This window comes from Fopius arisanus, unplaced genomic scaffold (assembly GCF_000806365.1).
Source record: "Fopius arisanus strain USDA-PBARC FA_bdor unplaced genomic scaffold, ASM80636v1 scaffold00044, whole genome shotgun sequence".
Taxonomy (NCBI): domain Eukaryota; kingdom Metazoa; phylum Arthropoda; class Insecta; order Hymenoptera; family Braconidae; genus Fopius; species Fopius arisanus.
Window position 1 is genome coordinate 900,732 of NW_011887783.1, and position 16,018 is coordinate 916,749.

The 16,018-nt window shown below is 40.0% G+C and overlaps 1 protein-coding gene across 1 annotated transcript in view; it reads right to left on the minus strand.

Annotated features, from left to right (window-relative positions):
* LOC105267132 (nicotinic acetylcholine receptor alpha1) overlaps window positions 1–11,697 on the minus strand; it is a 34,979-nt gene extending 23,282 nt beyond the window's left edge. The window contains exon 1 of the mRNA XM_011305779.1: window positions 11,518–11,697. Coding sequence (XP_011304081.1) covers window positions 11,518–11,697 — 180 coding nt within the window. The remainder of the gene's footprint in view (window positions 1–11,517) is intronic.
* Window positions 11,698–16,018: the final 4,321 nt, after the last annotated feature.

Sequence of the window (16,018 nt, forward strand, 5' to 3'; positions counted from 1 at the left end):
AAAAAATTTTCGGATGTAATTCTGTAGAATTGTGGGATTGTGGATATTCTTCGGTCATTCGTACTGCGGGTGATGAAAGTACAAACTGTTGGTTGAGTACAAACGCTGTACTAATCCCTGAAAGATGCCGGTGGAACTCCTGGGCCTTAATGAATTTCAACGCCCGGTGGTGCGTTTGAGGCTGCTAATGTATAACACTGCGGCCTTTCCAGGACTTGAGGTGGAAAATGGCGACGTAAATTCTGAGTTATGAGCCATTAAGTTGAGAGATGCCTGTGCGGTATTATCATGCGAATTAGGAGAGTTTGATTTCTCCAGTCGCTCCAGCATCCCTACCCTCCAAGCCTTTAACTATTATATAATCCGAATGAGAGAAATCCTATCCTAACCAGAAGTGAGAATTCTTTTATTTTTTTACTTTCAATTTTCCATCACTTCCACCATGCTGTCAAATCCCACGAAATATATCCTGTCTCTCGATTCTCTCAGGACCATCCAACTGAGTGAATTCAATCAAAGATTGCTATCAATTGAAAATAATAGGGGAATAGTGAAACCGGACAGTTTCCAACCCTCGGACAAGAGGTTGAATTATTGAGTCGAGTTAGCAAAATGCTGATATGACGTTGAAACAAAAGGATGAGGTTGTGGAGAAGGTGGGACTTGACACTTAGCCACAGGTACATCGACAGTGGCTCTCGGCCAACCAACGCAGTATTCTCGTTGGGTGTGGTGAGAGAGATCCGATCACTCGGGAGGGCAACTTTGATGGGTGGCTTAACGATGCGCCATCGGGGATCCTCGATACCTCGACTAACACCGGGCAAAACCATCACCCGCAGATACATCGAGTACCTGTTCGACAATGCACACGACAAACTTCGATTGAAATTCCTCTGATTATTACCAACGATCCAATTTTACTCGATAAAAAAAATTATCAAGTCACTCAATGCTCGAGGATTCTCATTGCCGGCACCGGCCTCAGCATTCAGATAAAAATATCAATTATTATATTGTGAATAATATTAATATTCACGAGGAAATTGTTCGTGAATTTTTTTTTTATCACCACACAGGAGAAAAATACGTGCGTGAAGTATATATTTATTTTTCGTCATTTACGATCACTCACTAAAATTCTGATATAGTCCTATTTTATTTTCCCCATCGACTTTTTAATTAATCCATTGAAATACGGCGTGTCCAATTTTAAAAAATCGATTTTTGCTGGCGAAAAATTGAATTTTCAAAATTTCTAAATTTCAAATAATTTCAAAAGGGCAGGCGCTTGCGTACTCGTGACCTCGCTATATGTAAACAAGGGATAGAGGTTAAAATTGTCCCTGACGAGATTACAGGAAAATTCTAAATGAAAAACCAAGATGACCCATTTCGCACCGATAGCCTCGACTCCCCTTAATCCATTTTTTTTTCCCCTCTACATTAGCTCTCAACCTTCATCTCGCTAATGAAAAATGTGCCCCCGGATAATAAAATAGCGCGTGATAAAAAGTTGATGACACTCTTGAGATTAAAAATCTATGAAAAAGTAAGTTAAACCACACACCCGCGAGGATTAGGCGAATGAAAAAAGAAAAAAAAAAAAAAGTAAAATATTTCCACAGTGAAGAGGAGAAACATGAGCTCATGAAAAAGTCATGGAGTCCCTCGGGTTAGTTTTTCGAGTGACACGTAGACTGGGAATCTTGAAAAGTGCGCGAATTCGTGGAGACGTTGATAATGAAAAAAGGAACTGGCTGAAGAAGGCTACTGGATTGCTGAGTAAACACACAGAGCCGAGTGAAGAGGATGGGCATCTGGGGGATGTGCCGCTGGGTAAAAAGAGACAGGTAAATTAGAATTGAGGACTGAGGGGATATTGTGGAGGAAGAGGATCTCACTTTGACGCATCAGGCGTTAAATCTGTGCCACAGGCGGATGATCCGCACTCTCAACTAACTCGGACAATGGACCAGATGAAGACTCTCCTCCAGGTGTTGGCCCACAAACTTTCCAGGATGTGCAAGGTCTTCTGGGCTTTAATGCAATTTCCTTTTGCTCTTTCTGCATCTTTATGCTGTCTAATTGGTGGCCATATGGCTCCGAGCGACGAACTTATTCATTCCTACCCGCAGAAATAAAATGTTTCCACCAAAAAATTGATCATACTCCCTGACAGCTCTCTGATTGCATCTCATCAAATTGATTTCCTCTCGGGTATTCATGACCTGCGATAAGATCAGAGTCCTAACGATTCGTTAAGCATTCGCTATATATCCGGAAGGATATCCTAGGCCGATGACGGAAGTCCACAAGAACCCTCACCCACAAATCGTTTCTGGATCCCCGTTGATAGGGCAATTTCCAGGTTTCCTAAATGAGATGTCCTCTGGAATCTGATACCGGAATAGTGGAATCAGTGGGGTAAAAGAACGGAAAAACGTCTAGAAAAAAAAATACTGAAAATTAAACGCAAAGAGGAAGACGGACGGAGCAGACGGAATTGGTAATTACGACGATCACGGCTGTGCTTTCTCGGTTGGATGGATTTTCGTGGGAATGAGACTTCGAATTCAAAATGAATAAGGTATGCGTCTGAGACAGAAGATGAGGGATCAGTGGTAACACATAAGAACGAAAGAGATGAAAAGGATTTGAGGGAAAAATGAGAATGGATTGTGATTGGGCGTGTGCCATTGGCTGGATGGAACAAAGACAAATCAACTGGGTGAAGTAGAAAAGTTTTAATTGCATCAGACGTCAGTATCAGCGATGCGCAATGCTGTCTCCACTCCTTTGATGTACCATCTAATAAGTCAGGGGATAAATGATGAATAACTAAATAAATTACGCTGAATAAAGAGGGCCAATAATGAGCCATAAACCATGGCAATTATGCCAAAATTTCTTGGGTGTTGATGGGATTAAGATTAATCTCCTAACCTCAATCTTTTTCATCGGCACAACGCGGTTGAGGCAAGTGTATAACGAGATCCATCAACAACATCTGAACCATTAATCATTTTAGTTGATGATGGTGTAGATCTCATTATGTACCCGAAACTTTACAATGTAATGTGACGACTAAAAAATATTATTTACCACAGCTAACAAGCTTACTCAGGGGGGCAGATATAACTTCGTGATACGGCCCGGACGTTGAATAAACTCCCTGTCATTAATTTCCGAGAAAATCAAGGGATAAAAGACAAACATTAAACGAAGTACCGTGAGGAGAAACTTGAGCTCAACTGTTTCGCATATAATTTCATTGGTTTAATTGAGAATGAAACTTGCGTCAGGGACAACTGGGGACTAGACGTCACCGTTTTCAGCATCATGGTCAGAATATTCCAAATCCTTCCATGTAGTTAAGGGTAAATTGTATTGGCGTAATTTTCCAGTACCAGTAAGTGACAAATCCCTACGTTCCACTGGCACTAACTTTCAATCGGCTTGTGATGTTAAACCAAATTACTGTGATTCACTTCACCATCAATCTGATTTTCTGATGGAGGAACCATTGAATTTACCAACTATTGATGCAGGTGAGAATTAACAGAGTCTCAAGAAAACTGAGGGATTTGTCTAACGAATCTCGATATTTGGTCTTGAATAAATTGACTCCCCGGGGTCGTGAATCCAGACATTCGCTGTGAATTATTGAGCGCCGTGGCAAGTGCATGTGTGCAGATCTCGGAGAATACAGCTTCGAGTGATTTGAATAATTATTGATGCTGAGGAATTCCAGAGTCGATCGGATTCTGGTAATGGATGTGGGAGGGCATGGTGGGCATGGTGGGCAAGTATTTTTGATGCTTCAATCTTCAAAAATTTCTCGACACTGTCAAAAGACTGAAACTCCAATTCCTCGAGATTAATCTAAAAAATCATCTCAAACTCAAATTACATCATGCTCCCTGATCCCTGGATAATCCTCCGCTATTTGATATGGCAGATGTACTATTTGCCGATGCCGTGGTTGAAATTTCATCCTGCAATTACCTGTCTATTTCAGACGGGGATTTTACTCGTTTGAAATCCCTCCCACTCCCTCCCAACATTTCGTGATTGAATTCGACCAGAGTCCACATGCGAAGGAAAATGGCTGTAGACGTGGAAAAATGGGACCAGTTAAATTTCATCGAGTGGGTGGAGAGAAAGAAAAGCCATTGGGAGTACCCGAGACCAGGGAATCCAATCCACCAGTACCAATCACATTTCTATTTTCAGGCTTGATTTGAATCCACTTCCTCATCCTCTTTTTCATCCATCCACCCAAACCCCTCTTTTCATCTGTCATCTGTACCACTCAACTCGAATATCCACCAATTTCCTCATCTACTCCATGTCTCTGAATCAATCTTCCTAAATGATTTCGTAGTAGGTGACACCTGTCATAACTGAATCATGTCAGTGTTTCAGGTTTTCCAGTCGTCCTGAGATCATTCGAAACAAAATTTTCATATATTTTATTTCGTATTAAAATCACCTGAAGATTGATTGATTCGTTTTTAAAATGTAATCGCGGAAAATCAGAAAAATTAATTTCATTTTATTTCACGATATTCATGCAACCCCGGAAATTCAATCTAGCCGCGGAATTTTCGACTCACGCTCACTGAAAACACATGAATTTCCTGAAGTTCTATCTCAAGCATTAATTTTCATAACCATTTAGCTCCTAAATCCGATTTAATGGCACTGTCATGAGAATTACTGTCATGCTGTACATAAAATAAAAAAAAGTTCAATGGTGTATCACAGGATATTTATCGATGCCATGGGGTCTACGCATTTGACTAGTCATTTGGGGAAATAAATGGAAATGCCGTCGTGACTTCAGTATTTTTCGTCTGAAGGGAATTCCTCGACTGAAAATGACGTGCAGCCACTCGGAAGCCCTTTGCCCACACTTATCAGGCTACTCCACTCTTTAACTGGATTTCACAACGAAAGTACTCACAAATGAGATGACAGACCGAGCAGAAACAACTTTTGCCGTGAAAATAAACACGAATCAATGGAATTACATAAAAAATTTTGGTGCACCCTTGCTGATGCACATGCTGCCCAGTAACGAGAAAATTAGATGAGAAATAGTTTGAGGCTGGAGCCAGTATAGTCCACCTCGTTTGCATTCACTGACGAGACGACTGTGTCCGCCATTTTGACTCGGGAATAATGATGAAGTCAGTTACAGGGTAAGTTTAAATCGAATCGCGAGAGAAGTTGAAAATTACCCGCTCAAAGTTGTGAGAAAAAGTGGATAATTCTCGTACTCCCCTGAATGGAACAAATTTTTATGAGACATTTGAGTTTCATTGGATTCATCCAAGTCTCCAAGAGGTTTTACCGAATTGCTGGTGGAGTTTTAATGAAATTCGGGGAATATATTATATATTTCTTCTCATGAAAGAATATATTTGAAATATTTCAGGACGGATAGCAAACGAAAGATTGTTAAATGTGGTGTTCAGGTCCACTGAGCCATTGTGGATGATTTATATTTGGTTCAATTAATTTCCGTCACCTGATTAAGGATCAGGAATTTTGAAATTTCAGTGAATACCTCTGAAAAATTCAAAATTTTTAAAAAAGTATCAAGGGAGCATAACAATGAAAGAGGTATCAACTGACATTGAAAAATTCCAAAATTATTAAAAAAGTATCAGGGGAAGATGAGAATCGAGGAGATATTCGCTGAAATTTGAAAATTCAAAATTTTCAAAAAAGTATCAGGGGAACATGAAAATCGAGGAGGTATTCGCTGAAATTTGAAAATTCAAAATTTTCAAAAAAGTATCAGGAGCACATGAAAATCGAGGAGGTATTCCTTGAAATTGAAAAATTCGAAATTTTCCAAAAAGTATCAGGAGATCATGAAAATCGAGTAGGTATTCGCTGAAATTTAAAAATTCAAAATTTTCGAAAAACTATCAGGAGAACATGCAAATCAAAAAAGTCTTCATTGAAATTCAAAAATTCAATATTTCCGAAAAAATATCAGGGGAGCATGAAAGTCACTGAAATTTCGAATTTTCAAATTCCAGTGAATACCTCTTCGATTTTTACGTTCCCCGATACTTTTTTGAAAATTTTGTATTCTCCACAATGACGGTTTATTCAGTCGATTTATTCATTTTGATCCGATGTATTGGTCTTTCGGGTGAGCGTTTGACCCTTCGGGTCATCTGAAATTAGAAACTTTTCAGTTCACAGCTGGTACCCGATTCAAACTCGATGAACCCCAATTCCTAATTGAACTTTATCTAATTCATTCGAATTTAATTGAATCGACCGAGTGAGGTGGAAGAGATGCGAACACCCCTCTTCTCCATTTCAATTTTATTGCCCCGGACCTCTCCAACACAATCCGCAATTCATCCTACCGAGGAGGGAGTGGATGGTTACATTAGCCACCACTGCAGTCCCAATGGATCGATACCCCCCGTTGAAAGTTTTCCCCGTGTTGAAAACTTTATGGCTTTTCGCTGAAATTATAATTCCCAGATTTATCATATCCGTATCATATCCCAAACAAAGGTGAAGGATATTTTATGTAGTTCTCTTGTATCACTGCCAGAACAACAACTTTCCTGAAATATCATATGCAAGCCGCAACACTAATGCACAGGATGTCCCATTTGAGACACAATCTCATTACACGCACTAAAAAAATTATCTACAACTTTTTTATCATCTGGATTTCAAAGTAATTATTTTACTGACACCAAACTGTCAAACTATAAACTCGTAGTAAAGATCACTTCACACACACGGAAGGAATACGTATAATTGAAAAATATATTATTAAAATATCGGCGGGATATATTCAGGTCCCTAAAAATGAATTAATTAATAGGAAGAGAAGGGGTCAGCAGTATAACAACACACAAGAACACGAAAATGCTTTCAGAATTGCATTAACACGAGAACCCAGTGGACTCCCCCTTCACATTTATAATTCTACCGCAAAGTTCTTTATTGCGGTGTTGTGACCTCCCAATTAAACGATTGACATCGTATGAACGGATTTACAGTGTCACGGTGAATATTCCATATTGCCTATTAATCGGACGATAGTCCAATCACGTCCTTTGGCGAATATAACAGAGACCGGTAGAGATATTGCAATATAACCCCGAATATAGGTCAGATATATGAACCGCATGAACAGACCCATTTACACTAAACCCAAAAAACTAGCTATTAAAATTTCATCGATATCTCTAAAAGTCGAATAACCAGTCATAAAATGTTAACAGGTCAGTTATGTTGACTGACGATTTCAACAACTATTTAAAAAATATTAACAACTCGTTAAAAATTAAAGACGCCTGTTCTATTCCCGGGCATCAACATTAATTCAAATGTGGGGGTTTTTTTTACCCAGAAATTCAAGATGGAATAAATAATTGAGAAATTGAGACGAGCTTTCTCATAATCCTCTGGAGCCACCGTCTTCTTCAAAGCTTCTCTCCGCCTGCTCCTCATTTTCTTCCCATCTGTACATTGTCTTGAAAATCTGCGATGAATGATACCCCCAACGGTTGTATAGCTCAAAGAATAACCATTCTTTTTTTATCCCATTGTGACGCCCCCGCAATAATCCCGGTTATGATCACAGCTGAGTCCTTCCTTTATTCGTGAAGATTATATTCTCCACGAGACCGCTAACGACAATGAATTCCAAAAAAGCCCCTTCGCATGCACCACCCAGTGCTCCATCCATAATCGAAATTAGCGGTTTGCTGTGAACCGATCTTGAGTCGATTCTGAGCCGATTCTGAGCCGATTCTGAGCCGATTCTGAGCCGATTCTGAGCCCCGATGATATTCAAATCAATCGAATTCCCCGGGGAATGTAAAAATGTATACTTTGTAGGATAAACTTCCCTCCTTTTACTACTTTCTCTTCCCCAATGACGATGTTAGGTTGGAGTGGCTTCCCTAAAGTAGTTATCGTACAGCGGTGAGTGCTCCAGTTGATGCTGCACTCCTCCCTCAGCGGCTCTCAGTCCTGCACCTGAGAGGGAAAATAGAGGAGATGGATATAGTCAAGAGGAAGGGTCACCGACTCTGAGACGTGAGTTAGTCAATCTCCAGGGAGATTGCCAGGAGGCCTGAGACAACCAGGAATGACCAATCAACATGTTCTTCCAGATTCACTCGCTAAACGCTGGAGATCAGACAAAGGTAGAAGCTACTTTCAGATGGTGGAGCTTGATCTCCATTTTCATCAAAGTTCAATAGATGAGAAAGATGTACATCAATTTATGATCCTGACATAATTCCGGAAACGTGCACATGCAGCTAATCGAAGCAACAAAGGCTTGCATCTTGAAATTTTGAATATGCATCAGTCTGCATGTGATGACAAGCACTCAAAGAACCAAATTGCTCCAAATGATCCGAAACACTGGTGTTGTTCGATCAACTAGTGGATTATGATGGATCATATCAACTACAACGATTGGTTTGGCCTAGGGTTCGGGAGGTGACTGACTTTACTGAAGGCTGTTACTGATATCGGAAGCCACAGTCGTACGCGGTGGTCCATGAAGCCGCAGGAAACTTAATTACCCGAGATGAGTGAATACAGCAGGGGAAACCATTAGTCAACTGGGAGCCACCCCATCCTCCCCCCTTTATATTATCGATGGACTGCTTTAATTTTCGTTTCTAATTGATCCTGTAATTGATTTTCCTTTTTGCGTGCTTTACTCATTTCGCTCATTGCAGTTCTAGATTTTAGACAAGTAATTATTTAATTATATAGATCGTCATTATTTTTTATTCTGCAATTGATGGTAATAAAAATTGTGCAATCGCGACACAATTCAGTGGCTGATGCCACCGAAAATACCCGGAATTATCAGGAACCCGCTGTTACAGAAATCGTGACGTGATAAAGTTAAATGAAACAGAAAAATCGTGAGCTTAACGAGCAAAAATGTCTCTTCGTTATCGCATGCATCGGGCAGTAATGATAGACGCAATCTGACTTCTGGTAATTCCACCGAGTACCGTTCGCTCGTAAATGGAAGACTAAGATTTATTTTCCATGAGTAAAAAGGGGGCCTAGGGGGAGGGGGATGGATGGGTAACAGGAGTTTCGTGTCACTATGTACAACTTGGTACGAAGAAACGGATGATGGAGAGTTGTGGTAAATAAAGAGGGAAACCAAAGCGCGCTGTTCTGGGAGAGTTGAGGGACTTTCCAAGTGGCTTGTCTTAATTGGCTGCTCGAAAGACGAATCGTATTCGTGTTTTTCGTTTTTTTTTTTTTCCTCTACCCCGTTTTTTTTTCCTCCCCCATTTTTTTTTCTCCTCTCCCTTTCTACTTTGACATTTCACTTCCCATCTCTTGGGGATGATGGTATCCACTGACGCGGATTCCTGTCGCCGGGGCTTTTTCGCCTCAGTGCCGCAGAATCAAGTGGTTTCAGATTACTATTTATTGCTCATTTGTGGAATTTTCGGGGTATCAAATCCGATATTTATGATGATGGCAATTAAACCGGCGGCTCAATTTATCAATCGATTGAAACTTTCGTGAGGTACCGATGACGAGTGATTGGTACAACCACCAATAGTTTTGAAACATCAAAGTCAACTATTTCTCATGCACTGGAGAAAAGTTTTTCAACATTAGTACAGCTTGATCAAAGCCTCAATCCGACATCAAGCTGCTCGTTAGTGCAGCCCTGCTGGAAAATTACATCAGCCAATCAGTGTTGATGGAAAATCACGCGGTTTGTTTTAGTAAAAAAAAAAAAACAAGTTGAAACAACTCGAGCATGAAATCGTAATCCGCAAAATCGTATGGAATAAAGTATAAAACTGAGAGTTTTGGAGAGAGAAAATGTAGGAAACCATTGCCTCTTTGGAATCGAGTTGATAAATAACGACCGACAGTGGAATTAGTCCCCGAGTCCCTGAGATCAGGCGCATCTTCTCCGGTGTCATTTCCTCGCCCCTTGGGAAGTCATTTCAAGTCTACTCGACCTTAAACACGAGGCTCACATATATGTGTACTTCCCACATAACCCCGACACCTGAAACCCAGCAGTTCTGATTTTCCGGATTCTTTACTTCCACTGCAATCAATTTTTCACTATTGAACCGCTCTCCAAAGGCCCCACTCTATCCCATTCGAAAAGATTTACAAGATCCAACAAAAAAAAAAATATCCCATCAATTCGACCAAAAAAAAAAAAAATCCCGGAATTGTCGCCTGACAATCGTTGTTCACATCCCTTTTAATCGTTTCATAAAAAGAAAAAAATGAAAAAAAAAGAAAAAAACTGATGTATAAAAAACCCATGAACCGGATTGGCGTCATTACGTCCGTTAGCATCCGCCTGTCGATAAAAAATTTTTTTTTTTTCCTGAGTTCTCACCGATTGGTGCTGACGAGCGTGCGGCCAGTCGGCAAAGTGCGAGCAGAATCGATACAAACCTCTCTATTCCATCCCCTTTTACCCCTCGTTACCACTTCACCCCACCGGCCATCAACATACACAACAGCCATCTTCATTGTATCTACAGATACAGTGTCATACTCTCAGCATAAAGTATCTGGCTGAATGTTCCCTCATATTTTGCCCCGGATTATCGATTATTCTCTGGAGTGTATTCACATGCCAAGTTTCTCTCTGTATTCACATGTATCTCTCTCTCTCTTGCTCTTTTCGATGTGAATCCCCCAGCATTCATCTACTGTAAACCAGAGCCGACGACGCGTCCGACCGTGAGCGTGAAAAGCCACTGGTGGAGGCCCAGACACGAAACGGCTGTGACTACTACGACTCACTCGAGCGCCAACAAATCTAACACATTCGTTACTCAACTCACACCCTTTTTGGAAAGGTTGACTCACTCCAAACTCAACCTCACACTAACAACTGGCCCTCCTGACACACAAACGTATACTTTAGTCGGTACCACATTCCAATACCGCAGGAGTGTTGGATAGTTCAGACAAGCCAGAAGTCGGTACGTTGTGTGGTAGATTCGGTTTATTTGCATCGCCCCATCAAGGATTTTAAGGATTTGAGCTTTCGACAAAAATCCTGACCACCCCACATTATTCTGATTTTTTTATAAATTGCTAAATTAAATAAATGGTAAATCCAGTGTTGCAGGACCAAAATCAGTGAAAACGGAAAAAAGGCTGTCATGGAGCGAGATGAGCTAAATGAGCAAAATAACAGCTGGCGGAATTTCTCAGCGTAGGGTATGAATCTTGAATTAACCTCGAAGGTGAATTTCTTCGGCGTGGAAGTCTTGTATCAACAGAAAAGTTCTTGTGCAAACTGCTGGAGACGGGTAAAGAGACTTATCCATCTCAAAACACATTCTCTTCAAGAACGATTATAAATATCGCGGAGACTAATAAACTAAAAGGCTGGTATATGGAGCAATTCGTTATGAAAAATTGATCAGACTTTAATAATTAATTGTCCACCCTTTTCATTGTCACAAAATAAATATTGACAGTTGTACTTACGACGTCGATCAGTTGAGATAACCTCAGTCCCATTTTGACAGTGAGCCGATCGCTGTTGTTACCAACTGGTCGGATAAGGCGATTGTAGTTTGACAATAGATCATCGTAGAGTCTCTTAGCGTCAGGATTGGCGCTCGCACTTGGTAATGGCACTGTAAATAATGAAATAGCGAGCGCCATCGCCAGAAATCCGCCCAGCCTGGACCACAATCGCCACCAGCCTTTCCCACCGTCGTCAGTCCAAGCATCCCTGACCATCGTACGCCGTGTCCACCCCTGCAATATCAGAGAAATACAGATTAGATGTTGATTCCATAGAGTAATTGTTGGTATGACAATAGGGAATTAGCTGAACTCGATATCTGGATTATTTGAGTTCCTCTAAGGATTCTGGCCAATCGAATCGAATAATTACACATGACCATCCACATGATCTCAGTGGAATTCAACGAGTCATTAACGTCATCATCAGGAAGTGAAAAATCAACCTTGAGGTGATAACACAAAATGTAAGCTCACCCCAGTCTTACAAATCTCTCAACTTCAAGTTCAAAACTGTCGGTGAGAAATTGTTGAGTAATTTTCCAGTCTCGTACGACTCCTCAGTGGTTCATGACGATGGACTAGCTTGAGTGTGTTCGTTGACAATGGCAAGTGATTAGGTGACCCAGTGGGTTTATCTCGCTACCTTAATCGTGGATCACTGGCTTTCTCCATCGAGCCAAATACCAGGTTGCCACATTTCGATTCACCCCCCGAACATCGATTCCTGAATCCTCATAACTTGAAATCATGAATCATCGGTAAACACCGGGTCCACCTGTGCCATCAACTAATTACAGCGGACCATCGGTGACTGCTGAATGCTTTGCAAATTTTCGAGTGTATTGACACTAATCGATAGACGACCTACGATAGGTCAAATGCTTGTTATTGGGATAGGTCTGACCGTTTACACTGTCAATGACCAACCGCACAGTTGCCACAACGATTACTCTGTCTACCGGTAAATTTACCATTGCTCTGAGAAAGATAAAGAGCTGGAAGGAAATAAAACACCGAACACTCTCGTTTCGATTTTTATGGTGATATTAATTATATAATAATTATAATTGAATAAATCCCTGAACTAAACCAGAATTATTCAATCGATTAGCGAGGAAGAAATTAATAAGAAATTAAGAATTGTTGAGAGGAAAATAAAATTCTTTACACTCTTACCTACGGGTTTATCGCAATTGAGTGGTAATCGATACTCAACAGCTATTTCGAACGTCAAATAGTTGCCGCTATCTGCAGATTGCAGATTTGGAGATACGATCGGAGTTTGTAATCCCTCTTAGTATTTCCAATCAGATTTGCGTGAATGCTCTGTTTATCAGGGTAACGGATATATATGGATTTATTCTGATGAAATATATAATATTGACGAAGACAGAAATGGCAATTGGAAAACCTCAACATCGGGTCACCCCAGAATTGCTGTTGAAAATGAGATTTGTATATTTGCTTTGAATGTCAATAATTAATCCCCCATTCCTTTTGAAATATTCGTCATTATTCAGTGAGCTTGGAATTAATAATTCTCGTTATTTCGAGTAAAATACAAAATCCACTGACAACCGAAGGTCCACGGAAATGCCTCATCCTGTGATTATGCTATAATGCTAACCTATGTTGCATCGATAATCGTGTTTTACGGTTATTTTAGTAAATAACTGTTTGCAGTTGTCGGTGATGGCTTGGTTGGTGTTACTGCAGGCAACCGTGAAAAGGCAAAATCGGTGGGGATTCCAAATTTTGGTTTAAATATCTCGGTTTTCAACGGATTGCCATTATAAATGCCGAGGCCGTTCAAGCACAAACATTTCCAATTCACTTGGTGCACCTTGATGAGCAAATAAACCCTATTTTCATTGCGATGAGTTCAGTAATTCGCCAAAAGGTTTTGCATTTATCATCCTCTTTGATTTCAGTGTGTAGGGATAACAAAATAAAAATTATAATGTAGACATTCAACTTTTCTGAAATCTAAATCAATAATTTTTGGATTCAAATTTATCTGTATACGAATTCTCATAAAAATTGTACCGTAGCTTCGATGTACGGTAGAACTAGCTTAATGGAAAAACGAGTAGATTCAAGTGAATATGTATTTGAATTTTTAAATCCTCTCAATTTTTAGTACTCATAAATCTCTCGCATGTGTAATAAAAAACATTGCAAAAAGCTATTTATTTGATGTGGAAATTGGTTTTTAAAAATATTATGACACGAGATTTAAAGTATCAGCGGTTGCGGTAGATGAGTGGAAAAGAGAGGGTTATGAAGATGATATGAATTGTTCAGGGGCTAATTGGAGCGATTACAATACAATAATACAATATTTATTTACAGTAATACAATATTTATTTATCCACATGAATTATTTTTGATCCCATTATTTTATAACCCCATGTCCGATGGTTTTGATACATGAGTATCGGGGAGTCGGGGAGTCGGGGATGAAAAAATATTCCCGAGAAGACGAGGGTAACGGCGAAAATATAAGATGGAGAAATTGGTATGAGAAAAAGAGACATAAAAAAAGGGAGAGCAATTTAACGCCCTCTGTTTATTTGCTAGTATTCTTGTCACGTAGGTCTACTCCACCCTTAAAGTGGAGATGTACGTGAGCGTGAATTTTTTTTACTGCATCATCCTCCTGCGGTTGAGACTGGGCAGAGCAAGAGCCGAGGATTGGTGGGTTATGTTGGCAGAACTTGCGGACAAAAGAGAAAGAGACCCAAACGAGGAGAATCTTATATCTGAGAAAAAGACCATCTCCTGGCATTCGGCCCAAGTCCAATCCCCGTACCATCCCTTAGCAAAAATTTCACATACGTAACTACCTATATAATGCACTACCCCCATTCATTTTTTTTCCATTCTTCCGTGTCTTATTCGCGCGAGTTTATAAACCTGAATGTCTAAGGGAACAAAATAAAGCCCATAAAAACTCTCATTTACGTATTATACCACCAGAAAAGGCCAACGACTGAGTGCTATAGTGAAAATTAATGTTTTGGCGTCTTGTTCTCACCGGAAGAGGAGGAAAATGAAAAAATATAAAGAAGGAAAGTTAAGTTTGACGTGGAAACACCCGTGGCAGAACTGATGGTGAAATATTTCATGACAAGTTTTCCACGTTTTTCTCGGTATTCGTAACTATTATAAAAGTCATTGTTAAGAAACTCTGAAGAACTGAAAAAAGTCCCTGCGAATTTGTCACTAACCGCGACCTCTAATATGCACTTTTAAATGATAAATTATTGTCGATTATAAAATAATTGAATTTAATAATTTTTGCGAGACTAAATGGAAATTTTATTATTCCATATTTTGTAACCTGTGGAATTCTGATGTGGTTGATTAATTAATTATAATTAATTATAATGGCGCGGGATGAGGTGATACTTGAGGTAGACGCAAGTGTTAACGCATTAGCGAATGAAACATGACTATCCGACAAAATGGCCGTTGAGGCAGATGAAGTAAACGGGTTCTTCGGGATACTGTTATCTTTACCTTCCGGCCAGTCTGTTAGATAAAGCTCTCGGTCATTATTAAACCCTAACCCCACTCCCATGACCTCGGGGCCAAAGTCATTGGGTTTACTTACCCCCTACCACCCCGCGGCTGTTTCTCGGTTGCTAGACTAATTACCAGGAGTGAATTTGAAGCGACTGCGGGGGCTTCCTTTGCTTCATCGAGCACCGATTGGATTTTCTATCTCATACCGGCTGAGATTAGAAGAGAATTCCCGGTGATTAAGGGTTCGGAAAATGGCCGGGAAGAAGATGAAACTTCATTGGAAAATATAAATATCATTCGATGAGATTTTTTTATGGCTGATATTATTAAAAGTAATTTTAAAAAATTGATTAATTGATGGGGAAAAAGAGGATTGAAACCTAGTCCTAGCTTGGTAATTTAAGGGCGGAAGGGCGGAAGGGGGGAGGGGGGAGGGGCGGAAGGACGAATGGCTCTGGCATTTTCATTGATATGCAAACGGAGAACATGAAGACGCGAGAATACGAGTCGCGGCGTGGATTCGTAGTTTGGGATTCTAGTGATCTATGGGGCCCTGGCAAACGACTCCAACTGGAGTGAATCCTGATCCATATGGATCAACTAATTTCGCTCAGGACATGATGGTTCCGCTGTTGGTAGACTTGTATATTGATTTCGCCTCGGTGATGATGGAATAGTAGCTGCCAGGTCGGGCGAATTTGGGCCCACTTTGGGGAATACATTTATATATGAATTTATTTGTGGTAATCTTATCAGGTATCATATTATATATTGATATGGGGTATGATATTTATATATGTGATGGGATATTTCGAGCGGGTGATGTCCCGGGTAAAAAATTGTAATCGGAATATTTTTTCCAAATTTTCAAAAAATTTTGGGAAAACTTTTCAGAATTTTTTTTTGAAACAAAAAAATCGGAAAGCAA